This window comes from Corvus kubaryi, unplaced genomic scaffold (assembly GCF_017639235.1).
Source record: "Corvus kubaryi isolate FWS band 111438036 unplaced genomic scaffold, C.kubaryi_AGA036_p1.0 37266, whole genome shotgun sequence".
In the NCBI taxonomy this organism is placed as follows: Eukaryota; Metazoa; Chordata; class Aves; order Passeriformes; family Corvidae; genus Corvus; species Corvus kubaryi.
Window position 1 is genome coordinate 885,666 of NW_024581081.1, and position 25,255 is coordinate 910,920.

At 48.3% G+C, this 25,255-nt stretch overlaps 1 protein-coding gene across 5 annotated transcripts in view; it reads left to right on the plus strand.

Moving 5' to 3' along the window:
• The window catches only part of TJAP1 (tight junction associated protein 1), a 40,458-nt gene extending 15,476 nt beyond the window's left edge, over nucleotides 1-24,982 (plus strand). The window contains exons 3-13 of one of the 5 annotated variants that reach the window (XM_042025032.1): nucleotides 7,665-7,759; nucleotides 9,852-9,905; nucleotides 11,429-11,482; nucleotides 11,973-12,131; nucleotides 15,192-15,220; nucleotides 15,898-16,059; nucleotides 16,668-16,734; nucleotides 17,204-17,233; nucleotides 18,436-18,543; nucleotides 19,237-19,320; nucleotides 21,013-24,982. In XM_042025032.1, coding sequence (XP_041880966.1) covers nucleotides 12,006-12,131; nucleotides 15,192-15,220; nucleotides 15,898-16,059; nucleotides 16,668-16,734; nucleotides 17,204-17,233; nucleotides 18,436-18,543; nucleotides 19,237-19,320; nucleotides 21,013-22,329 — 1,923 coding nt within the window. In that variant the 5' untranslated portion in view covers nucleotides 7,665-7,759; nucleotides 9,852-9,905; nucleotides 11,429-11,482; nucleotides 11,973-12,005 and the 3' untranslated portion in view covers nucleotides 22,330-24,982. Of the gene's footprint in view, nucleotides 1-7,664; nucleotides 7,760-9,851; nucleotides 9,906-11,428; nucleotides 11,483-11,972; nucleotides 12,132-12,154; nucleotides 13,458-15,191; nucleotides 15,221-15,897; nucleotides 16,060-16,667; nucleotides 16,735-17,203; nucleotides 17,234-18,435; nucleotides 18,544-19,236; nucleotides 19,321-21,012 lie in introns of those variants that run through there. The other 4 variants (XM_042025031.1, XM_042025033.1, XM_042025028.1 and 1 more) reach the window with 4 other exon arrangements.
• Nucleotides 24,983-25,255: the final 273 nt, after the last annotated feature.

Here is a 25,255-nt window from a genome sequence, read left to right on the forward strand (position 1 = left end):
AAGAATTGCAGGCTATTCAGCTCAGTTGCTGTCAGGTAGGTGTTTAGCTCATGCACACTTTCCTTTCTCTTTTCTATCCCAGATCATTCTTGTCTTAGGTGCAAGAAATAAGACTGTCTTGCTGAATTTTTGTGCAGTTCCTTTCTTATGACAGCTGAGTCTGTTTTTCTTTAACTTGCAATTTGATGCAAAACCAGTGCACAAAGCTGTTTTTTTTCTCCTAGTGCCTTGATTTCTCTGCTTATGGAATGGAAATTGTTCCTACCTTCTTCTTTGCATGTATTTATGGTGAGAATGAATCCTAGGGTTGGTGCAGGGCCACGTAACTTTATAGTTGCACCAGTGTGAATCTGAGACTTAAGACCAAACAGTTTATTGCAAAAATATATCTGTAGCCATTTGAGAGTTGAAGGTTAAATCTTATAAAACAGAAAATGTGGAAGTGTGGTGCCCTTAGCAACCAAACTCTTGTGTACCTACAATCTTTGATGCCACGTGATCTGGGCTTCAAAACAGCTCTTTCAAAAAAAAAAAAAAAAGAAGAACTTACAACTCAGGTTGATTTCAGGGCTGCTGTGGGTACTCAAGTGACAGCTCACCACTATTCAGAGTTGTGGCAGAGTTTCTGAAGGCCAATGAGGGATTTAGTTCTCTTTAAGGGGCTCTGAGAGGATTCTTGTTATTGTCTTTCTGTGCTGGCCTTGGAAAACGCACTGAAGAGGAAGTTAGTTCTGCACATGGTAGCTCAGAGGCAACAGTAGAAGGTGGCCCTGAGGAGAGAGAAATGGTTGTGTTGCTGGTATGGATATGAGGAAGACTAGTAAGCTCGAAGAGACACAATTGAGAAAGCAGGTAGAGATGAAAGACTGCCAAGAGAATGAAGATAAATGTAATCTTGATATTGAGGAGGAAGAGTTTGAATAGTTTTTAATGAGGAATGGAAAGAACACCACTAATTTTAGAATTTCTGAAATTTAATTTTGACTAATATGTTTTGTGGGGAAATGCTGTGGGTTTGTAGCATGTTAGCTCTGTGACCTAGGACTTGGTTTGTGTATGTGCTTACCCCACAGTTAACAGGAGAATGTATTTTGGTAGAAGAGGGTCAGTAGTAAGACTGTGCCTGGGGGCAGTTAGATAACATGCTCTAACTCCACACTCCAGTTTGCTCAGATAAACTGTTGGTGAGCCATACCCTTAGGAATGAACAAGTGGGGAACATTGTCTTCCCGGAACTGCTCCAGGTATGTTGGACATCAGCAAGCAAAAGCTGTGTGGGTGTATGGAAAACAGTGTACAGTGCGAGTATTTGTGATCACCCTTTCCATCCTGCCTGGGGAAAGTACAGAAAATGTTAAGCTGTGCTGGTCTGAGCATTGTTATGATGTTTATTTGGCATAGGATTAATAAACCTTTCAGAACATACAAATGTCAATACCTTTAGTAACTTAATATACCTTGTGTAGTGTAGTTAGCTTATTTTGGTTCTGAGAGAGGCTGCATTTTTGTGGGTTTGGGTTTTTTTGGAAGAAAAAAAGCCAAACCAAACACCAAACCCAGCAAAACCTTCTCTGGAAGTAGAAAAGTGCAAAGTAGGGTTAACTTCAATAACGGTAAGGATTTTACCATTTCAGGAAAGTTGTACTGATTTAACTTAATCAGATTAGAGACAGCTGTGATTATATTAGTGAAGCATTCATGTATAGGCATCTTAATTTAGTTTGTGTCTTGTATCTATCTATTTAACTTAAGATGTAAAGTGCTCTTAAACTGAATTAAGAACATTTGCCCAGAAGCGTTATACTGCTTTTTATTATTTTCGAAGTCAATTTAATTTAATACAGTGTATATGTAGACAAGACCTTTGGGAAAAAGCTGATCCTTTTTATTACTTGCTGAACAGTCTGTCATGTTTGGCTGCAGCCATGTGATCATAGAATGAAAGGGCCTGTTGTGGTGCATGTTGGTGGAGGATGGGCAAACTGATCATTGTGAGCCTTTGTACAACTTGGTCATTCTTAGCCACGGCGTTCAATTAAAGTAGGTTGATCCTCGTTGTAAATGAGGCTTTTTCCTGTCTAGAACAGATGTGAGACCCCTGTAATGTTATTTTAGGTTTCCTCCTCAGCCTACCAATAAAAGTGCCTGCAGAGGTGGTTAATGTCCTGTTTAGGCAGCAAAAGCAACATCTTAAAACTTGGCACAAAAGTTTAATGTTAAAAAAAAAATCAGATGGCTGAGCAGGTTTGAGCTGGATTTTGCTGCTTTTCTTCATCCATAGCTTGAAATAAATGTCATGCAATTTTGCTGCTGTTTCCTTCCTGGTCTGTGTCTCCCAACAGTATGTGCCACCTGCTATATATGGTGACTTACACATGCAAAACTCACGGCCAAGAAATAAGTTAGTACTGCAGATGTCAGTTCTCTTTCTGGTTGAAAAGGATAAATCTAGTCAATACATCTTGTTTTCTACTTGCTGGTAAAGGCTCTATGGGAACAAAACTGGCACGTGAATTACTCTGCAAGTGTGGTTGTAGTGATAGCATTTCAGAATAAAGCTGACTGCTGTAAACAGCCACTTTATTTTTTGAGGTTTGTTTTTGTCAGCACCTGCAAGCATTAGGGCTGGACTTAGCGCTTGCTCAACATTGCAGATGCTCTGTAAGCTAAGTCACTGTAGCAACTTGTCCATCTGTCCTCTGTAAATAATGCAAATAATGTGCTCTGCTCCATTGTCCCACTGTGTAGATACTGCATAGTGTGTCAGCCATCTGTGCATCACTGAGACTCTCGGACAGAGGGGTTGTTTTGGAGAGTGGATTGTGGCAAGTGTATAGTTGAATGCTTCAGCAATGAAGCATTCTCTAGCATTACTATATCTCTGCTAGGGGGACAGCTCAGTGATATTCAGTCCCTGGCACTGAAGAGATGGAGATTGCAGTTTGCCCAGAACTTCTGAACCAAAGCTTGAAACAAGGGACCGCTGATAATAATTGCTGAGGGTTGCGTGAGACTTAGGGAGTACTTACAGGGGCTGAGAGTCTGACTCTCAGTAGTTGAAAAATTTAAGCTCTTTCTACCTTGTCCTAATTAAATGCCTTTTGATTTTATGCTCTAGGAAGGTAATGTATGGTTTTCCCCCTTTTCTTCCCGTCCTACACAGCACAGGATATGACCAAGGTCTGGGAAGGGAATTCCTGCATGTTGATTTTCTACAGAAATCTCCCTCTTTCATTTCTCTTCAAATGTTTGCTTGTTGTAGCCATTCCCTTGCTTGTGTTTGAGAAAGTTTAAGACCATGACTCCCAAATTTCCCTCCTCTGACCTATCAGCTTTATCCAGATACATGTTGTTAGATTATCAAGATTTGCTTTTCTAGTTGGGTCCAGACACTTTCAGAAATTTGTGAGAGTTCTCCTAATCTCCATGAGTTTTTGTCTAATGTTCTGGTATTTCTTTAAATTTCTGAGCAATATACTCCAGAAGTCTTCCTGTGGGGCATCTTAAAAGAACAGATAAGAAGACAGAGTGAGGAAGGACATGGAACCCAGGGTGCAAAGATGAAGAGACTCTGAAAGTTTGTAGCCTAAACTACCTTGTGAGAGTTGGAAGGATCACTGAACAAACTAAAGAGATCAAGCTAGCAGGTTCACTGAACAAACTAAACACGCTTCTGGTGTGTCAGTTCTGAATGAGAAGCTGTCACTAGCCCTTGATGTAGCTGTCTGTGCTAAAGGTAACTTGGTAAATGACCTTTTGCTGAGCTGGTTCTTGTGCAATTTCAGGTGTAGCCATTAGAGGTGGTTCTATGCTTTATATGCATTAAAAAGCTGGTGCTCATTTCCTGGTCAAAATCTCCCCTGGGTATTTTTATTCTCCATTAACATTCCTTCTGAGGTTTGAATTCTGGTCCTTTGCTTCCTGTCCTGTTCCTGTTCAGATGTTAATCAGCTGTTGCATTCTATTCCAGTTACGTGTTAGTGATGTTAGCGCTTCTTGGTCAGTGTTGACCAGTCCTGGCTTCTATAAAAGAATTAGGGAAGGTAAGCTACTCTTAACACAGCAGAGAGTAGATACTAAAATGCACACTTAAGGGTGTGGAGTGCAACTGAATTACAGGGAATGAGATCTTTGTATTGTGGAAAGAGAGAATGGGACTGTAAGAAAAGTGTGATTCTGATAATTTTTAAGAGATTTCTGCATGATGCAGTGGATATGACTGATACATGATATGTCCTGTGGTATTTCCATTCAACAAGAACTATGTATCACTGGAGTCCAGGGATTTCATTTTCACTGGAAATGTGTTAGGTGTTAAGTAGGGCTTGTTACATGGACTGTTGTTCAACAGCTAGCCTGATCCCTTTTTCTTGATAGCTCTTGGAATTGTTCCCATGCAGAGAACAGAGGTTTCTGCCTAACAGTCAAGGTTAATTGGTATGGAAAAGCAGGAATGAGCAATAATCCTCCTGAAACTCGATTTTAATCCAAGAGTCACTATAATGCTATTACTCAGATCTGAATCATGGGCATTAACATACAAGCAGAACTGAGATGTGAGTCTCTGCACTTGGAACTGTTATCAATTTATTTTAAAATGAGCTTCAGTGTAACCAGCAGCAGAATGGATCTGAACATTCTTTTGAGATGCCTTCTCTGAATGAAAAGATCTCTCTCATTAAATGTTAAAGGGCCCTTTAATAACCTTTCAGTCCTTTTCAATTGTACTTGCACCAGCAGTCTACAAGTCCTGCTTTTAATTTCACACAGCTCATTTTTCTGTCCTGGACAGACATCCCTTGGTGCAGTTATTGCACCATCCATCTCAGTGGTTAGTTGTCTTGGTCAGGCTTACTGCAGCAGCTTTTCAGGTAGTCTGCCTTGAGACTTTTGAAAGCTAAGGTTTCCTCTATCCATAAGCACAGGAAGGCAACTGGACAAGATTCTCTTGCATTTGCTTTTCATGAAGGTAGTCAGGAGATATTGATACCTCCTAAAGCAGGATGTGCCAATATCCTGTATTAGATATGCATGCAGAATATAGGTTGGCCCACAGAGAGCAAAAATTCCAGGTTAACTGTGGTGATCAGTTATGTGTCACAAGACATTTGGTTTTCTTACCTTGTGGGTATTGTACTTGCAAGTTTTTAGAGTGTGCTGACTCTGATAGCCACAAAAAAATATTCTGTAGTGTCGCATTAGAAACAAATGTGACTGTGACTGTGTTATGGAATGTATTTTTTCAGTAAGTTTATCTTTCTGAATAAAAAGCAATGCTAAAGAAATGCTGCTTTTAAGAGGAAAAAATTGGAAAGGTGATGCAGTACCTGAAATAAGAAACTTTATCTGCATCATAATCACTATTTCTCTTGAGGAAGTGCTGATCCTCAGCACTGGTAAGCAGACTGTTTTATAAGGTCAGAAAAGGCGACACAAGAGAAGATGATGATGAAGAAAAGACTAGAAGTCCTCTGCTTCTTTGCAGGGAATGTTCAGCTATTGCAACCACAAGCAGGCAGAAGTTGTGTGCATCCTAGAACTAAAATTAAGTGTTGGCTACCTCAGACCTCAAGAGACTTGTCAGATATCAGGAAGACACTAGGTGCCTACAAATGTTATCTTTTTTTTTTTCTCTTGTTCTTTCACTTTTTTCAAAGCATTCCTTTTTGAACTTTTTTTTCTCTGCTAGGGACCTCTTTCTTGTTACTGGAGATGAAGCAATGCTCATGGGTGGTGGTGTGGTTTTGTATGCATGCCAAGTGGCTGTTTGTTCTGTACAGGGCCCACAGAACTGTCTTAAGCAATTCAATGCGAGATGACATCTGTTTCTGGTGTGTGGTAAAGGTTTTGCCTTTCTCTGATCACACAGAGAGCAGAGCTACCTTGCAAGTGAATTTTACACTGAGGGATGCTTTCTGGTAAAACCAGCTAGAGTCAAGCTTGTGTGCTGCCTGTGTAAGCTGCACTCTGTCACTGGGTCATGGTTAATCCCAGCTGGTAACCAAGTACCACACAGCCGCTTGGTCACTCTTCCCTCTGCTCTGAGTGGGATGAGGAGGAGAACTGGAAAAAAGTAAAACTTGTGGGTTGAGATTAGAACAGTTTAATAATTGAAATAAAGTAAAATATAATAATAATTGTAATGGAGAGAGGGAGAGGAATAAAACCCAAGAAAAACAAGTGATGAACAATGCAACTGGTCACCACCCGCTTACCAATGCCCAGCCTGTCCCTGAGCAGCAGTTGGCCATTCCCAGCAACTCCCCCCCGTTTATGTACTGAGCATGATGCCATTAAGTATGGAATATTCCTTTGGTTGGTTTGGGTCAGCTGTCCTGACTATGCCTCCTCCCAGCTTCTTGTGCACCATGGCATGAGAAACTGAAAAGTCCTTGAGTAAGCACTGCGTAGGAACAGCTAAACCATCAGTGTGTTACCAACATAACTCTCATCCCAAATCCAAAACACACCACTGTACCAGCTACCAGAAAGAGAATTAACTCTGTCCCAGCTGTAACCAGGACATGCTGTCCCTGTGAAGAAAAAGTCTGTGTGTGTTTCATCTTTGTGAGGCGGTTGAGGGATCCCCAGCTTTTTGCATGAACAAAGCAAATTGTTAGGTTTACACTGCAGTCTTCTGACCCTTTGTGTATTTGTGTGTGTCTGCCTGGAAGATGTGACTACTGCTTATGCTGATCAGTGTGAGCCTTGTGGCCCTCAATAAGCCATTCCAGTGAAGCTGTAATTGTCAGTGAGTTTAGAAATCAAGACTGGCACAACATTGGATAATAGCTAGAAGACAGCAGAATTGGACCTACTGCAGGTGATAGACTGCTAGGAAGAGGACTGTAAATGTTAAGGAACATTACTGATGAGAGGTGGAAAGGATGGACAAAAGGAACTAGGAGGTTAAGTTTCCTCTTGTATTACAGTGCTAATTAGAATAGCTGAAGAGCTGCCTCCTGCTGTAGCTCCCGGCTAAAATTGAGCTTCTGCAGGATAGTCTTAATGTGGACTTGACAGCAAGCTCCTTCAAAGAGAGGCTTGTGAATAGTGTGATGAGCAGAATTAGTGCCGCCTTCTATTTCTGGATATTACCTATATCCATTTCTGCTTTGGAGCACGAGGTCCATCTGTTCTGCAGAGAGTATCTGCTCCTCTCTGAACAGAGGGGTGGTGAGTTGAACCACCTTGGGATTCTCACTCTGTGGTAGCAAGCGGTGCTCAGGTGTTGTAGATGAGGAGACCTTTGCTGTCCTGTTCCCTGCAGGGATGTCTGCAAAACTAAGTTGGGCTGGTGTGGCAGAGTCATTGAAGCAGAATGATGGAGACTGGATTCTTGATGTTGGACAGGAATGCAGGTGGGGAAGCAGGGACCCCTGGAGCCATGTAGAAAAAACAGCTGCCTTTCCGAGGTCAGTTACTGGTCTGCACAGACATCCTGCTCAGTTGAGAGATGGTTAAATGACCTTTGCTTTCTGGGATACATTGAAGACATGGAGCTTTTTACCATGGTGACCTGGCATTAGATAGTAGTGCAATGGTACAGCAGTTTGCTGTTGACTTGTGCCCTGGCACTTGGCTATGGGTTGCTCTGAGCATGCCTGGTTGTTTCCATGTTTTGTGCTGATAGGTGACTGCAAGTTTCCTTTCTCATGTTTCAGGAACTGTTGGCCAGATGCTGCTGAATGCTGACAGGGGAAAGCTGATTCGGAGACAAATGACCAGAAATGTTTGGACACGTCGTCACTCGGGATCTGTAAGTCCTTGTTTGAGGGAAAGTTGCCTGGCAGCCCTGTGAGTTTTTGAGTATGGAAATTCTCAGATCATGAGGGTAGATTTCAAATCCTGGTCTCTTTTCCAGGTAAGTGGGGCTGAGATGGCAGGTAGCATGGTTGCTGCCTCTAGGGCAGGAAGCAGGAGAGTTCTGTTTGAGCCTGAGGAACTGTGTGCTGAGAGACAAGGAGGCCTTTGGCATGTTCGTTCTGAGCGCAGCTGCAGTGGAAACATGCATGGGTGCAGCTGTTCCTGGAAGCCTCTGTCTGTCTGCCATGTGGCTGGTGGTTATCCCTTGATGCTGAACCAGCTCCTGCTGAGAGTTAATGGAAAAGCAGATTCAAGCTATACTGCCCTGATCCTTCCTGGAGGTGCATGTTCTCCCTTTCTCCCCTCATACTTTACAGTTTGCCCCACAGAGCAGTTAATGCTGTTGTGAAGCTGTTTTTCCCTGTGCTAGTTGAGACCCGACTACAGCATTATAGCAAGGAAAGGGGCCAGACAGCTTGTTGGGGCAGGGCCAGCACTGGGGCACCTCTTCAATTTGTTTTGGCAAAGCTTGATTTTGCGTGGTCCTGGTTGCCTGCTTGTTCCATTCACCTTGAATCTGACTCTCCCTGCATGTGTGTAACTGCTCCACACCCTGCTCTCCTGTCCCACCTCCCAGGGCTTCGTGCCACTGACAAGGGAAAAGTAGCATAACATCAATAGTGCTTCAGGGAAAGGAAGGTTTTACTGAATTCTCTTTCATGCCAGTGGCGGAATGATGGCAACAAAGCTACTCTCTTACAGCTGACTAACCCAGATTAACCCAATTCTCTTCTTGTAGTGAGGGGTACATGTTGTGGTTTGATTTCAGCTGCCAACTAAGCATCAACAGCTGTTGGCTCACTTCTCACCCCTCAGTGGAATGGGGAGAGATTTGGGAAAAAAGTAAAATTTTGTTGGTTGAGATACAGACAGTTTAATGGGACAGAAAAGGAAGGGCTAATAATAAAAGAATTAGAATGTACAAAGCAAGGGATGCACAGTGCAATTGCTCACCACCTGCTAACCAATGCCCAGCTAATTCCTGAGCAGTGGTCCCTGGCCAGCTTTCCCCCTAGTTTATGTATTGACCATAATGCCATATGCTATGGAATATCCTTTTGGACAGTGGGGGTCAGCTGTCCTGGCATGTCCCCTCTCAGCTTCTTGTGCCACTCAGCCTACTCCCTGATAGGGTGAAAAGCTGAAAAATCTTTGCCTTTGTGTAAACACTGCTTAGCAACATCTAAAACACCAGTGTGTTATCAACATTATTCTCATCCCGAATCCAAAGCACAGCACTTACTAGCTACTAGGAAGAAAATTAACTCCATCCCAGACAAAACCCGTAAAATACCCCGGGCTTTGACCAGAGAGGAAGGTTATTTCTGAACCTGTTTTGTATCCGTGGTTGGCTGGATATTTTACAGAGGCCTGTCAACAGCAAGGTAGAGTATGATATGCTGCTTGATGGAAATCAGAGGGTAGCTTGCCTTCCTCCCTTGTGGAGGTGTTGGGTTATCACAGCTCTAGGCACAAATGTTTTGGCTCAAACAAGAGCCTGATAATTGCCAGCTCATTTGTGGGTGAAAAGCACTGACTTAAAAGGATGAGTGAGATAATTGTTAGCATCACCAAGCTTCTGTACTGAGGGCTTCACAGTTAGCATCCCTCTGCAGTGGCAGGGAAGATTAGCTGGGAGGGTCCTATTCTAAAGGAGGTTTGTTTAGTCCTCCCTGGAACCAATGTTGCTTTGAAGTCATTGATTCATGAATTTTGAGTTTATGTGATTCCAGCTGCCTGAGTGCCTTGAACATTTCCTTGCCATGTGCCTTTCCGGCTCTTGCTGGGCTGTGTGGCCAGCTATTTCTAAGTTCATTTTCTTTACTTTCAGAAGATCTGATGTAGGTTGAGGTGGGTGCCTGGAATGAGGTGGCCATTCCAGTTGTCCTTGGTTATAAATATTCCCTATGCATTACGTACTTACGGGATGAGATTTCAAGCTGGCTGTTTTGGTGGATGCTAAGCTATTTGTTTCTCTTCTTCAGGTCATCTCTGTGAGTGTCCCAGCTTCATGAGGCTTCGAATTTGAGCCCAGGCTGGTAAGTGCTCATGTCCTTATGAACTAGAGTAATGATTGTGATTTCAGCTGGGCATATCTTCATGCACATCTCCTGTCCTTAGCCTGGCAGAATTGACAGAAGAGTCTCTTAGACCACCTGTTTGATAGTGGGCCATTTACAAACCTGCTTTGGGTCAGGTTTTCAGCCTTTCTCTCTGAAAAAGGAGAAATGTCTTCCCAGCAAATGAGACCTATCTGTTTTGCTTAGGGATGCAGTGCAATGTGTATTCAGTATCATGGATGTAATTTTTCTAAAATATTAGAGATTTCTTCACCTACTTCAGTCTTTTTAGGAGAAGGGACCTTGAGGAAATGACTGCAGCAAGGGAAAGTTCCCAGCATTCTGATGGGGGAGATTTACATGTTAGTCCTAGGAAGTTGTTCGTGTTTGTGGAAAGGTGCAAGAAACCTTTGTGAGCTTGCGTTTGTAGCAGAGTGAAGGACAGTTTGCAAATGTACCTGTGAAGTGTAAAGCCTATTATGTCTTGGGACCACTCTGTGCTTGGTGCTGACACCTCCCACTTGCCAGTTCTCTCAGGGGACTCAGTCTAGGTGTCAAAAGAGGCAGCTACATGAGAGTGGATAAGAATTGGAGAGAACTCCTGGGGTGCCATTCAGGCTCTTACCATGTAAAATGTCACTGTCCAACACACAAAGCAAGTGAAGTCTGCTGGGTCACGGGCCCAGTGGTAGCTGTCAGCTGCAGCTGTGTAAATGGGAGTTGTGTGGCCCTGCTTGTAGAAGTGGGGAGAGAGCATGGTTTGAGAGAACACAGGTCCTGCACTTTGAAGTGCTGCAGGTCAGGTGCTGAGGATTGCAGAGATGCTAGGCTTGCTGAGTATAAGGGTCCTGCAAGGGCAAGGAGAATGAGAACTGGGCACTTAATCCAAATATAGGACAACTATCAATGATGCATATGTTGTCACTGAGGAAAGTCTGGTATTGGGCTCTGCAGCACCTGCTTAGTATCTCCAAGACTTCTTGTCAAGGCTGTTGACATTCTGGCTGCTTGTGGGGAAGTCTTCCTGCCCTCCACTGCAGACTCAAAAGATGGAAAGGAGGGTGTTTCTTCCATGTGTACAAGACAGCTGCTTTTCTTCTACCCTATTTTTTGCTCTTGTACTGCTCCTGCAGCAGGAAGAATCCCAGCATGGGTAGGATGAAGGAACTAATCTTTCCACTAGTGGTACAGCTGCATGTCTACTTATTGTACACTTATTCACTCTAAGGGTGGTGAGGTACCAGGACAGGTTGCCCAGAGACTCTTCATCCCTGGAGGTTCAAGGCCAGGCTGGATATGGCTCTGAGCAACCTGGTCTAGTGGAAGGTGGCCCTGCCCATGGCAGAGGGGTTGGAATGAGATGATCTTTAAGGTCCCTTCCAACACAAACTATTCCATGATTCTATGTTACAAAACCTGGCCTTAGGTACCAACATCAGTGACAGTGCTCCCTAATTTGATGCCACCTGTGATTTGGGGGTTGTCTTTGTCTTTTTTGCCAGAGTTATCAGTTCTCCTGACAAGTCTCCCATGGTCTGCTGCGCCAGGGTCCCAGTGTAAGCCAAAAAGTTCTGGGCTCTTTAATGGCTGAAGTCTCCTCCCACATAGTCCCTCCTGACAGTGACAGGACATGATCAATAACTCCTGCTCCAGCTGTCACTGCTGCCTGTAAAGCTTGCAGTTTCTATATTGAAAAAGGCCTTTCCTAAAGAGCCTAATCAATATGCTGCTGTGAGGTCTGTTCTCATTTGCTATATATAATCTGGACACACACAACTACGTGAGTGAGCGTGTGTAGAGGGGGGAGAGGATGTGCCAGCCCTCTGCTCTCACTGGCTGGGAGAAGGACACAGCTACCTCTTACTTTGCTCCCTCTCTTGCAGCTGCTGCTCAAGGCTTGTGGCTACATCCTTTCCCTGCTCTATTAGCACTCTGCATGGGGACCTGCTCTGGGACTCCAGGGGAGCTGAATTCCTGCTGGGTCACTTCTAGGGTTCAATGGAGCAGCCGTGACTCTGTCTTCTGTACACTTTCTGCTGTTGGTAGGTAACCCGCTTTCGGAGCCACGCAGGTGGGAGGATGTCGAGCACAGCCCCGTCAAAGAAGCCTTACCGCAAGGCGCCCCCGCAGCATCGCGAAATCCGACATGAGGTACCCATCATTCGTGACGACCAGGATGGAGTGATCTTGGCTGAGCAGAGTCAGGTAACAACTTGCCGGGTGACAAAGGGCTTAACACCATTGCACCAGCAAACAGGGTTTAGTTACACCGAGGCAGGCCAGCTCGAGCAGGCAGAGGGGTTTGAGGTTTGCAACCTGAACTTCTCCTCATCGTGGTCCCTGGAGTCCAGCAGTGAGAAGGAAGTGGCAGGGTGCAGAGCAGAGTTGAACATCAAGAGCCAGACTGTCTCACCAGCACTTCCACGTGGTGGGAAGATGGGGCAGCGAAGTGGGAAGCGGTGCTCAAACCGCAGTCGTGGGCACCACAGCAAATTTGTGAGCCGTAGCATGGAGACAGTTCTGGTGTCTGGAGATGAAAGACACCATCCCACTTGCTCTTTCAAGAGCAGAAGCCTGGAACGCTCACTTATATTTAAAGAGCCTCCCGAAGTCTTGACACCGAGGAAGTTTCGTGTTTCTTCTACACACCTGCCTCTCAAAGGGATCTTGAAGCAGACCAACATGACAGGCTCATGCCCTGAGAGCTTATGCAAGTCCCGCTCAGTAGAGACACTTTGCCGTGGTCGTGGTTCACGCAAGTACAGTGATCCTCAGCTCTGCCTCAGCCCTAGGGAGAAGCGCTCCCTGGAGCACAGCAGCAGCAGGGCCACTGACTCTGTCAAGCGCAGGGAGAAGATCACAGAGGAAAAACTGAAGTTCTCCAAATTCCTGGATGAGATTACCCAGCGGGTGCTGAGTCCCAACCGCTTGCGCTCACTGGGAGAGACCAGGGGAGCAGAACAAGACCAGAACTCTCCCCTTTTCCCCAGAAGCTTTGTGCCAGGAGGCCAAGGGGAAGGTCGTCTGAAAGGGGTCAAAACCAAGCATGCAACTGAAAGATCCCCCTGCCCAAGCAGAAGAAAAGCAGAAAAGAAAAGTGAGGGGCTGGGAATGGCTTCGGGCCAGAGAAGGTATGCTGAGGAAGCTGAGAGAGTTTCCAGACTAAGAAAGAAACCTGTCCTTGGGAGGAAGGACAGTAAGGGAAAACTTTCCTTGGAGAGAAGGGTAGTAGATCTGTGTCAGTATGAGCCGCAGCAGCTGGCAGACCTGGGGCTGGCAGGGACATCCTCTGGGCAGCAGCATTCACTGTCTTCATGGAAAAGCAGTGCAGAGGGCAGAAGGGATGAAAGCAGTCCCTGTTCACAGCTTTTACAGCCACACCATCAGTGTGCTAAGCTTGGGCAGAAGCGTGCAGTGGAGCCGAACTACCCAGAGAAAGGATCCTGCTCCACTCCAACATGCTGGAGTCGGGAGGAGGGACCACCTATCCCATCTAGATCCTCCCCTTCCTTCAACCTGGCACTAAACAAGGTAGGTGCCAGGGTCACCAACTTGCAGGCAGGGCTCTCTCAAAGGCCAAACCCCTACCTGGATGTCATCTAGTCTGTAATGCCAGGGCAGAGAGTGAGAGCAGGCCCCCAGACCTCATGTTGTGGGTGCTTAATCACCAGAAGGTGCTCTCTTGTGGGTGCCACTCATGGCTGTGCTACAGGTTGGGTTACTCCAGGGAGTAACCAGCTTCCCTTTGGCCCAGGACTTAAGGAAGGTAGAAACTGGTGCTGTTCTCCCCACTGTAGACTTCCCAGGTGTTTGCTGGTTGGATGCCCTTCAGGCTGCTGGGCAGTAGGTGTGTGCTGGAGGGAGGCAGCTCTGTTGTCAGGAGGTGATGGGATGTTCCTGGTGCTTTGTGTATGCCCTGTGCCTGGCTGTCTCGGGGTACTGGGTGTTTGTGTGATGGCTGTTTCAGGTTCTTTAAGCTTTCTCCTCTTTTCTCTAGCCTGCTTTGAGGCAATGCCATTACCTTGTATTAATAAGAATCACATTATCCCCTTTGCCTGGTCACTATCATCTGCTGTTTGTGTATTTGTGAGGGCAGGGGAGGCAGTTGCTGGATAATTCCATGTGAATTAACTGATTGCCATGTGGAGTGAGGAGGTAAGAAAAGAATGGATTGATGCTTTGCCTTTAGGAACAGGACGGTGTCTGCAGGTGGTAAAGACCATTGTTTTAAAGTGTGAATTAATGAAGGAAGCAGCTCCTGATGTCTTAAGGCCGGAACTGGGATGGTGTACCTTATGGAATTGTTAGCAGCTCAATGGCTGTCTGACCTGGTCTCTCCGCCCAGGGCTGACTGTGACCCATAATGGACTCTCTAAAGTGTGGCAGCACTTGGGTTTGTGAAGTGCTGTTGGTATGAAGCACCAAAAATCATCCATGGGCGGTTTGGGCTTTGTGAGAGTGGTCTGAGTCTTGGGCTTTCACAGAAAATACGGTTGTTTCTAGTGCTAGTTAAATATCTCCCAGCCATCTTGTCAGGCAGCAACCATCTCATGGGTTAGCACAGGGAGTGCAAAGGAAATGAAAATACCTGAACTGTGTGCTCTGTCTGCTCCCTGTGTCCTTGTTCTGCAGGGCCCTGCTCCAGCCATCTCTGGGGATCTTGCCCATAACATTTTCTTTTACGGGCTTTTCTGACCTTTTGTGTTTCTTCTGCTATCCTAGAATAGTTACAGTGGCTGGTTTCAGGTCTGCAGAAAGAAACCTTTTTCACGGCACAATCTGGGTGGTATAATTGGTAGCCATAATTTTCAGGTCCCAAATGATTGTGTCTCGTGCTTTTTGTGGGGCTTCAGGAGCCTCACAAGTGATTGCTGCGGTGACAAGTGAATCCTGTGTATGCTGGCCTGTGAGATTCCTGCTGCCCACCAGCTGTGGATGTGGAGGAAGCTGAAACACCAGCTAAGGTGGTGATGTTACAAGAGATGCTGAGATTGCTCCATGGGGAGGGTGAAGTTACCTAACTCGTGTGGTGGATTCTAGTCCAGCTCTTCTACCCTGAACCAGGACACACAGTGTGTTTTGGTATCAGATAGCTGAGCAGTGTGTACAGATCCTTGTAGCTCTAAGCTTGCCTGGTATGAACTGTCAGAGCAGGGGAGGAAGAGTCACAGCTAGGGTCTAGCAACCAAAACTGCCTTTTAGGACAGTGTGAGAGACCAACTCCTCCTCTAAAAGAATCTCACAGCTGTTTTCTTCCCTGTGCAGGAACCCTTGACGGATGCAGAAAGGATGAAGTAAGTGTCCTGCTCCCCCTTTATGCCTGTCATACTGCAACTGTGTAGGTTCTGATTACTCACATCCTGCCTGTGCCACCTGCACAGTGAAGCTGACTGGCCCTGCAGGCTCCTCTCAGATCTTCAGTCGTCTTGGGGCTGTGTGGGCAGATCTTTGGTCTGTGCATTGCCAACCTGTGCCTTGCATGTCCCGCCCACTGGAGGAGGAGGGAACATAGACCACCCCCCCCCCGTACAGGTGCAGGCAGAGGAGTTGGTGGGTGTGAAAAAAAGCAGGTGAAGTCTTTAATACAGGTGGAGAGAGGATTTTTCCTTTCTATTCTTCTAACCTGGACTGGGATAAATTATTGATTGGTTTTCATTCATCGGTGAGAGACACTGGAGCTGTGCAGCTCATCTGTCTTTATGCAAGCACTGTAACCCGAGAGGGAGCTGGGAGCCATGGCTGGCCAGCTGGCATGTGCTTCTTTGCCCCTGCTCCAAGCGTGTTTGTCTGTCTGTCTTGACCGAGATGTACCTCTTGCGTCATGTGTTGAAGTCTCCTGTCAGTTCAGTTCCTGACTTCCTGGGGCCCCTCTGAGGGCTCTTGGGCCCTAGTGCAGGGCAGCGGGGTGGGGGTGCTGGTGTGGAATACCCCTTGTGCATTCAGTGCTACCTTGTTCCTGTTCCTGCCCCAGGCTACTGCAGCACGAGAATGAGGAGCTTCGTCGACGGCTGACATATGTGACTAACAAAATGGAGGCAATGGAGAGGGAACTGGAGTCAGGTCAGGACTACCTGGAGATGGAACTGGGTCAGAACCGTGAGGAGCTGGAGAAGTTCAAGGACAAATTCCGTAGGTATGAAAATGAGAGGGGTAGAGTTAGAGAGATCCCTCACACCAAAGGCTCCCTCAGCTGGCATGAGCAGGCTGTGCCCTGTTGCGCAAATCAAAGGCATGCTGCATCCTTGATAAGGCGCACCTCCAGACTCTAGGGGAGATAAAGGCTCTGCAGCCATTATTTCTTCCCGAGTACAGTGTAGGAATGCTGCCAGCATGAAAGGCTGATGACAGGGAATTCTTCATCTGTTGGATGTAAGCATGTGTGCAAAAAAAGCCACTGGTGGCTGCAAGAAAATACATCATTGCTTTACCTGAAAAGTACCTCAGTTAAAAATCAGTGCCAGTCACTGGTCATGTGCTTAGACATGCCATAGCTCAGAGGAGTCCTCCAAAGTCATCTACATCCTCTCCTGCAGGATCCTTTCACCCAGCCAGCCTCATCTTGCCTCCAGTAACTTGGGGTCTGAAAGCCATCGTGTCAGAGGTGAGGCATAGTTAGTATGCCTGGTTGTCTTAGTAGCAGTCTTTCTGAGTTCTGGATATGATGGTTTTCTTGGCACCTATGAAGACAACTTGAGTAGGTGCCTGAGATCCATTCCCAAGCATACAATCGTGTTTCTGTAGGTTGCAGAACAGCTACACTGCTTCCCAGAGAACCAACCAAGACCTGGAGGAGAAGCTGCATGCCCTGGTGAGTGCCCTATTAAGTCACTACAGAGATGAGGTAGAAGAGACCAGTGTGTGTTAGAAGCAGATGGGGGAAGGGGCCCTGTCTTTACCCAGCAGATGTGGCAGTGGGTGAAGGGTGAGATTCTGGGCATGACCATCTACTCCCCATTCTGGCTGGTGTCATGAGCGGTTTTCTTGATTTACTGAGCCCCTCCTTGGTCACATATGAGAGCTTTGGTTCCTCACAACATAATTGCATGGTATTCCGTCATGTTGCTTCAGTCCCTCTCAAAATGCCAGGGATGTGTCAGCCAGTCTTGGGGTGGTCATCCTGGGAGGATGGGGGCTGTCAGAGCAGCGCCAATATGCGTGTATGTCTGTTGTGTGCATTCATAACACTCATGGCTGTTTCTTTTCTCTCCCTCCCCCTCTCTTTCTCTTTCTCCTCCCCACGCTGCCGCTGGCACACTCTGGGCGCACTCACCTCTCAGGCCTCTCTCAGCCAAAGCTGGATTTTTGCAGTTGCGTCTTTTCGTTTGTGTGTTTTTCCTTTTTCCTCTTTACGTGTCTCAGCCTGTTGTTCTCATTGTCAGTCCCACATACACCATCTCAGATGGAGGGGCCCCAGCCCTCGTCCAGCCAAGGGCTCACCTGGTATCCAGCAGCTGCCCGCAGATGCAGCAGGTCCTAGCTTGCAGGGCTCCATCTTAAGAGTGTTTGACTCTGAGCCAGCTGGAGCATGGCGTGTTGGGAAGTGGTGCCCATAAGCTGCAGCACCGCACAAGATGTGGATGGCTGTGAGCCTCGTTTGCTCCCTTTCCTTCCCCTTCTGATCTGTGAGCAGGCAAGTCAAATAGCTGAGGTGCTGATTGCCCAGGGTGAGATTTCTTTGGTCCTAGAAGTGGAATTTCTTGGGTTAATATTCATTGCCAATTATTCATTGTGCTGGTGCCTGAAGAGACCGTATACTGGGGAAGTACTGGCTCTCCATCCCCTTGCCTGTCTCTGTGCTGTACCTGTGACACACAGTTGGCCCTGGTGGTCACAGCCTCGCAACACCCTTGGGCAGTTTGGAAGAACTTCTTGAGAAAGCAATAGCTTGGTTGTTCTGAGTTGTCCCTCTTTGCTGTTACATCTGGGTCTCTATCAGCCCTGCACCTGAACTGTTAGGGAGTCTAAAGAGGCAAGATTGCCTGCTTTAGAGAGGACATAGCTGAGCTTCAAATGAAGCTACAGGTCCTTTCACTTTCTAGAGCAAGGCTTAAACTCTTTCAAGATGGTGCCTTCCCCCTTTTGTCCATTCAGTATTGACTGCTGGATCTTTTCAGGCAGTATTCTTGTTTCGGTTTCCCCAGGAAAGAGGGCTCACAAGCTCAGAGGTCTTTTCTACCAGTGGCAGGTTGGGACTGATCACTCAAAACCACTAGCTTTTTATGAGGCACCATGGGAACCAGGGGCAGAGAGGAGACATGCTCGTGCTGCAAGAGATACTGCATTAAGGAGGTTCAAACTCAACCTGTTGTCTCTGTAGCTAGCAGAGTGGCTGGTCCTCTTTGGCTTTTGGAATCACCTTCTTTTGAAGAGGGTTGTCTTCCTTGTCTGTCTGTCTGGAAGTTTTTTGTATCCCAGCTGAACATGTCATTGTGCTATGCTTGGGCTGAGGTGGGTGGTGAAGCCAAGTTCTGTGCTAGGGAGTTTTAAACCTGGTGTTCTTGCATCCCAGATTAAAAAGGCAGAAATGGACCGCAAGACGCTGGACTGGGAGATTGTAGAGCTCACTAATAAATTGCTTGATGCCAAAACCACCATCAATAAGCTGGAGGAACTCAATGTAAGTGTTGGTCTGCAAATGGCTGCGAAAGTGTGTGAGGTGTGGGCTTTTCCTTTTGTTCAAAGTCGTTAGTGTAAAGCAGCACGTGAATAACTCCAGTGTGTATGGAAGTGCGGGAGCTGTACATAATAGGGCCAGACAAACAGAAGAGGGTCTGAGGGGTTGAACAGGGAGAATGGATCTTCAAGTTTGATGTATTTACTCTTTTGAACTTAGGGTTTGACCTGAGTCTGAGCTATATCTATGGAGGGGTCATTCATTCCAGAGCTGGGAGGGAGCTGATGCCTTTTCTACACCATTAATGTAGCAGTTCCTGGATCTGGTGCCTGACTGTATTAATTGCTCTCAACTCCCTCCAGTCTGTCTGCATCATCAGATATGGCTGAACTGTGGGATGGGAGAGAAAATATGGTGGGATTTTTGGGGATGATTAAAATCCCCAGAGGGAGAGGGGATTGATACACTGACAGAGGACATGATGGCAACAAGGATTGGAGTTGAAAGGGACACCTTGGCTGAGTTGTAAGGAAATACACGAAGGTGTGGGGAGGGAGGAATGGCAGTGCCCTCATGAGTGATTCATCAGATGCCGCCTCTGGCTTCTGTTCAAGCAGCATCTGGTCTGGTGGTGCCTTTTTGGGTAAGAGTTTGGGCGAGTTTGACAGCGTTACACACTTGTGCCCTCTCTTGCAGGAACGCTATCGACAGGACTGTAACCTTGCAGTACAGCTGCTCAAGTGTAACAAGTCTCACTTCAGGAACCACAAGTTTGCTGATGTGAGTAGTAATCCTGCTGAGGTGGGGAAGAAGGGCTCATGGGCTTTGACTGCATTTTGCTTTCTCTGCAGGGCTGCTGGCCTCTCATCCTTCAGCCTCGGAGGTGGGGGGAGGCTCCTGTTCCCACTCCCACTGAGAGGGCAGCACAGAGCTTCTGCCAGCTCCTCTTTCATGACAGCTCCATTTCACAGTTCAGCCAGGAGCTGTTATAAAAAGCACAATAACCTTGAACTTGATAGCCTGCTGGGTGTGTGCTGGTAGCTGGCAGGAGGACAGACCTCTCTCTTACTCTCCTCCATCCTTTTCCCTTCCTCACCTGGCCACATGGAAGGGCCATACTGCCTCATAAGAAGTCAAGCAGCAGTAGTCTGACCAGATGTCACTTACTCCTCTGAGGAGAAATGTGTGAGGCGGTATTCAGGGTGTTTTCTAGGCCTTCTGAACGGGAGAGGCTGGTACCGACTTGCTCCCCCTCGTGGGGAGGAATGAAGATGGGGGCAGTTCGGCTCATCCTACTCTCATCTCCTTTCACATTAGTAGCTTCAGTTCTTTGGTTAAAAGTATCATCCAGGCCCTTACCCCAGCTCTCTTTCCCATACCTCTAGTCTCTTTCCCTTCTTTGTGTTCCTCTCAGCAAAACTACGTGCTTGTCTTTTTTAACTTAGCAGGTGACCACTATGTCACCCTCCCCCACGGTGTCTCAAATTAGCACTCTTGAGGTCAGTGTATCAGTTACTGCTGGGGTAACCTTGACCTCTCTCCCAGCTGTCCCCCCCTCTCTGGAGCTTTGAATTCTGCCCCCCAGAGCGCTGTGTTCCACATGGCTGCCACTGGAGGGGGGTTGGTGCTGACCAGCTGTGCAGACAGCCTGCCTCACAGCCAGCTGTTGTTATGCAATGCACCCTGCATGCCCAGATGTGGGTGCAGTTTCCTTCTGGCTGTGATGGGACAGATGTTGCTATGCCACTGAGTGGCCTGGGGAGCTCTGCTCTCCGCTTCATGCTGCACTTGCCTGTGGGGTGACCAAGATGAGGGCAGCTTGGCAGAGTAATGGGGAGAGCATTAGTGCCCATTTGCAGGACAAGGGGTAGTGCTTACCTGCTGGTGAGACCCCAGTTCAAAAACTTTGGTAATAAGCCCAATGTTTGTCTCTCTGAAATTGAGAGAGTGAGGAAGCGGGGTGACGTGGTGGAGTTGGTAGGAACATGGGAAGGCATCGATCCTGGTCTGCAGGCAGGCTGCCAAGGCAGCATGGCTGCAATTACGCATTCAGGGAGCACTGTGGATCTCAGCAGTGGGGGCTGTAGAGTCACTTCAGTGCAACCACCAGCTGATTTTCCACAGATCAATTGACCCCTTCCTGGCATGTGCTGGATGGGCCTTATCTCTGTGCTCACAGGCATGTGGGACTGAGCCCACATGCTGTCTTTACCTGCTCACTTTGCCAAATGGGGCCTGTGAACCATGGCCTAGAACAAGCATGACTGCTGTGATAGCTAGAGAGCCTTGTTAGTTGCTCATGGGGCAGGTTTACTTTGAAAAAAGATACCCTTCCGAAGGGAAGGTAGGTGAATGTTAGGGTCAAGATAATGAGTACAAAATACACATGTAGGTTGGTTGGAAAAGGCAGATTATGTGGAACTAAATGGCTTGTGTGGCAGCCCCTTCTAATGTCCTTTTTCTTCTTCCTAGCTTCCCTATGAGCTGCAGGACATGGTGAATAAGCATTTGCACAGCACTCAGGAGTCTGCAGGCCCTGGCCAAGAAGCAGCCCACACCTTGGCTCCATCTGATGTTGTGCCCACGTCTGTCATCGCCAGAGTCTTGGAGAAACCAGAATCTCTGGTTCTGAATTCAGCCAAGTCTAGCAGTGGTAACTGTCCCATGGCTGAGGATGTCTTTGTGCATGTGGACATGAGCGGAGCTCTTCCTGATGCCTGCAACAGCACAGGGCAGACGGGGAAGGAGGGAGGAGATGTGGGGAAACAGCAGAATGGTGGCTGCAAGCTGCAGAGTAGTGCAGAAAGTGTGCCTGAGGAGGTGCCTGCCTTTGAGAAGCTAAGCCCATACCCTACTCCCTCACCTCCCCATCCTATGTACCCAGGGCGCAAAGTGATTGAGTTCTCTGAGGACAAGGTAAGGATCCCAAAGAACAGCCCCCTGCCCAACTGTACATATGCTACGCGCCAGGCCATCTCTCTCAGCCTGGTACAGAGTGAAGATGAGAGCTGCGACAGGCACCGGACGCTCCCCAGCAGCCCTGCTTCAGAAGGGCGCCGTTCAGCCTCCAGCTGTTCCTGTCAGCAGTCCCCCAAAGCAGCCAGAGCTCACGGCTCTTCCCAGAGCAGCCCATTCAGCAGCCCTCCCCAAATCCCGAGCGCCTTTGCCAGCTCTGCTAGCTCTGAGGAGGACCTGCTGGCTAACTGGCAGCGTATGTTTGTGGATAAGGCACCCCCCACCTCAGAGCGAGTGCTGATGAACCGCACTGCTTTCAGCCGTGACACAGCCCCTGAGCTCCAGAAAAGGTTCAGCCGCTCCATGCAGGAGCTGGGTAGGGCAGCCTCAGCTTACTCAGATGGTGAGGAGTCTGCTAAGAGCTGCAGCTGGACCGTGAGCCGGGACTCAAGCGTGGACACAGACAGCACCGAGTCCAGAGCCCGCAGGAGCCATTTCTCCTCAGACTATGGTACAGATTTCTCCCAGGATGAAGCCCAGAAGCTGTTGCATGAAAGCAGCGGAGGCACTGCTGAGCCTGAAAGCCCCTCACCAGAGAAGCACAAGGACTATGTAGATCTTGGCTTACCTGAGAGCCCAGCTGAGGAGAGAGAAATGCTGCTCCAGGGAAACAAGGAGAGCAGCCAAGGAGGTGCCCAAGAGGAAAGTGGAGAAGGCAGGGTCAAGCCTCCTTTCAGTCGGCCACACCGCAGCCCCAAGAGGATGGGGGTGCACCACTTACATCGCAAAGACAGTCTGACACAAGCCCAGGAACAGGGCAACCTTCTCAGCTGAGGCAGAGCTAGAAGCAGCCACACACTGCAGAGCACACTGTGGGATGCCTCCATCAGTCCACCTGAGGGAGAAGCCTCCTTTAGTACCGTACTACCTGGGGGAAATCTGCTCTGAGATTTTATATTTATTCTCTTCTTTTGCTACTTGGAAGAGGTGGGGTCTCCCTTCCCTGGCAACTCAGACCCACAGTACTAGCACACAGTGTGCAGAAGCACACCCACTGTCCCAACACACTTGCAGCTCTCTTCACAGCCTCACACTGGTGCCTGTACCAGAGCTAGTTCTTGGTACCCCTTGTCCTGGTGCCTGTGCCTCTTTTTGCTCTCATCCCCCTTCCCACTCAGGTACCTGAGGCCCTGGGTGCTCTCGTGCTGTTTCCCCACACCTGCTCTGCTCTCTTTTAACTTGTGCCAACAGGGCAGAGTGCCTGTGTGGTGGTGTCTGATTCCCTGGGAGCCCCAGGGGCTGTGAGTGGGGCATGAGGACTCTCCCAGCAGATGGCTGTGTGCCGTGGGGATTTGCTGGGATTGCTGGTGTCTCATTTTCCTGCTGGGTTTTGTTTTCCCCAGCTGCCCACTGGGTGGTTCCCCAGAATCTGCCTCAGCAGGTCGCTGTTGCATGTCTCCAGCATTGGGCTCAGCACCTGGTCCCCACTGAGGCAATGCACAGGTGCTTGTGCTGTGGGACACGGGTGCTGCCTGCTGGGCGCTGGGGTTTTTGTTTGTGTGTCTCCTCCCTCACACCTCTTCCCCTGCTCTCTGTGCTGTTGTTTTGTTTGAACGGTGCTGATGCTTTGCTCTTGGGTGGGCTTCTTTCTTCTTTCCAAGCCTTTGGTTTTGGGGTGTATTGTTTTTCCTTTTCCCCACCCTGTGTAAACAGACACAGCCGTTGGCAGCCGGTCTGATGCCTGCACTGAGGGTGTGTAGAGGAGTCTCAGCTATCAGAGCTGCGCTTCCCTCTGATCCTGGCCTCCAGCCTGCAGAAACCCCTCCAGTCTCAAGAACAAGGTCTTGCCCTGGGCATGCAAGGCGTGAAGGATGCTACCGGGCTTTTCTGGGCAGGGCTTGGTGCAGGGCCAGCAGGGATGCGAGGGCAGCATGCTGAGGAGCTGCTGCCTGCAGATGCACTACCTCATGGCTCGGCAGCAGCCCTTCACCAGGGTCTCCTTGCACGCCTCTCTCTCTGGGGGGCTCCAGGCTCTGGTGCCTCCCTGGGGCCTCCCTCTTTGGGTAGGGCTCTCTGTGTGTTTTTCCTAGCGTAGTGTGATATTGTGTGACTTTTCTTCTCAGTCTTGTGTGCTCAGTGTCTTGTTGGGGGGGAGGGAAAGGGAGAGGTCTGTAGATGTAGGTATTTTTTTGAGGGCTTATGAAGCCCAGGCCTCCTGTTTTAATTTTGTCCTGTGCCCATGTCTGTCTGGTGTTTTTTGGCTTCCACGGGGGTGCGGGGCAGAGAACAGCCCAGTTCCCTTCACCATACCCTCTTCAAACCCTGCCCTCAGCTTGCTGTCTGGTTTTTGAGTTGGGTTTGTGTTGTCCTCCCACTCTACACAATGCGGGCTCTTCATTGGGCTGGAGGAGAGCATCCTTCTCTCCAGGAGGGAGCATCTGTTCATATGCTTACATCAAGATTTGCAGCCAAAAGCTGCCTGGGGGCTCTGCTCCCCTCCCCAAACCCCTGTCTCTGCAAAGGGCTTGCAGCTTGTAGCTGGGGCCAGCCAGGGCTTCAGCTTGAGCCTGGAGGCTTCAGGGCCAGTGAAAGGGAGCTGGAGGCCTCTCTGGCAGCTGTGTAGGTTGTTTTATGTACCCTGGGCAGAGCTGCTGCCTACACACTCACCTTGTTTCCCACCTGGAACAGTCGTGGAGCTGGATGCCACCCTCTGGTGGGGAGGTGGGACTCAGTATTTCACTGCAGTATTTCGCTGTGCAGACAGGCTGCTGCTGAGAGTGGGAGCCTCCTCTGAGCCTGCAGTGTATTTATCTCCCCTGTCCCAGTTGTGGGGGATTGGGGTGTTCTTCTGTTTACTGCCATCAGCCACTCCACTGCTGCATTTCTTTTGTTCTTCTGCAGCATTGCTGAGGGTTTGCCTCTGCAGCAGCTGCCAGATCCTGCCTCACGGATGTCATCTGGGGTTGGGTGCTCACTGAGTGAGCTGCTCTGGCTCTGAGGCTGCTGGTGGCCTGCAGTGAGGGTGACATTGCCCCTCAGGGCTCAGCCCCATCTCCCCTGAATGCTGGCATGCTAGTCAGTGGACAAAACTCTCTTTTGCTGAGGCAGCTGGTGCTGATGGTGCTGAACAGAGCCAGCCTCCCTCTGCTTTTGGTCAAGGTAGACTGAAAAGCAAAACAGTGAGGAAGTGGAGGGGTGGCAAAGAGATGCCCAGTGCCTCACCTGACACTCGTGCTTTGCAGCATTAGGCTGCTGGCAGAGGTCGAGGGGGAGTGGTTGCCTCAAGCAGCAGAGCCCTCTCTTTCCCTGTGGGCATTGTGTCCTCTGTACTCCTGCCCACCTCCAGCAGTATTGGCTCTGGGGCTTTGAGCTCATCCCACTTCCGGTGTCCCAACTCCAGACTGTTAATCTGTCACTAATGTGGTTTTTTCTGAGATTTTCAAACTGATGTATATTTTAAGACCAGAAATAAACTATTTTAAAAGTAGATGGCAATGGCTATATTGTACTTGATGCTAGATAAGACCTGGACTGGGCTGAGCCTGAGCATGTGAGGGTGCAGAGCTACTCATGGTACAGTGTCCAAAGTTTGTTGAACTGTGTGTGCCACCCATTGGCTCTTCCAGGGAGAGCGATCCTGTGACCTGTAAGCTGGTGCTATAAGCACCCCTGTGTTACTCGTAAGATTCTGCGTACCCCATTTCACATATTTTGCTGGCTGTCCTGGCTGATCTGTCTTGGTAGACCTCCACATGCTGAT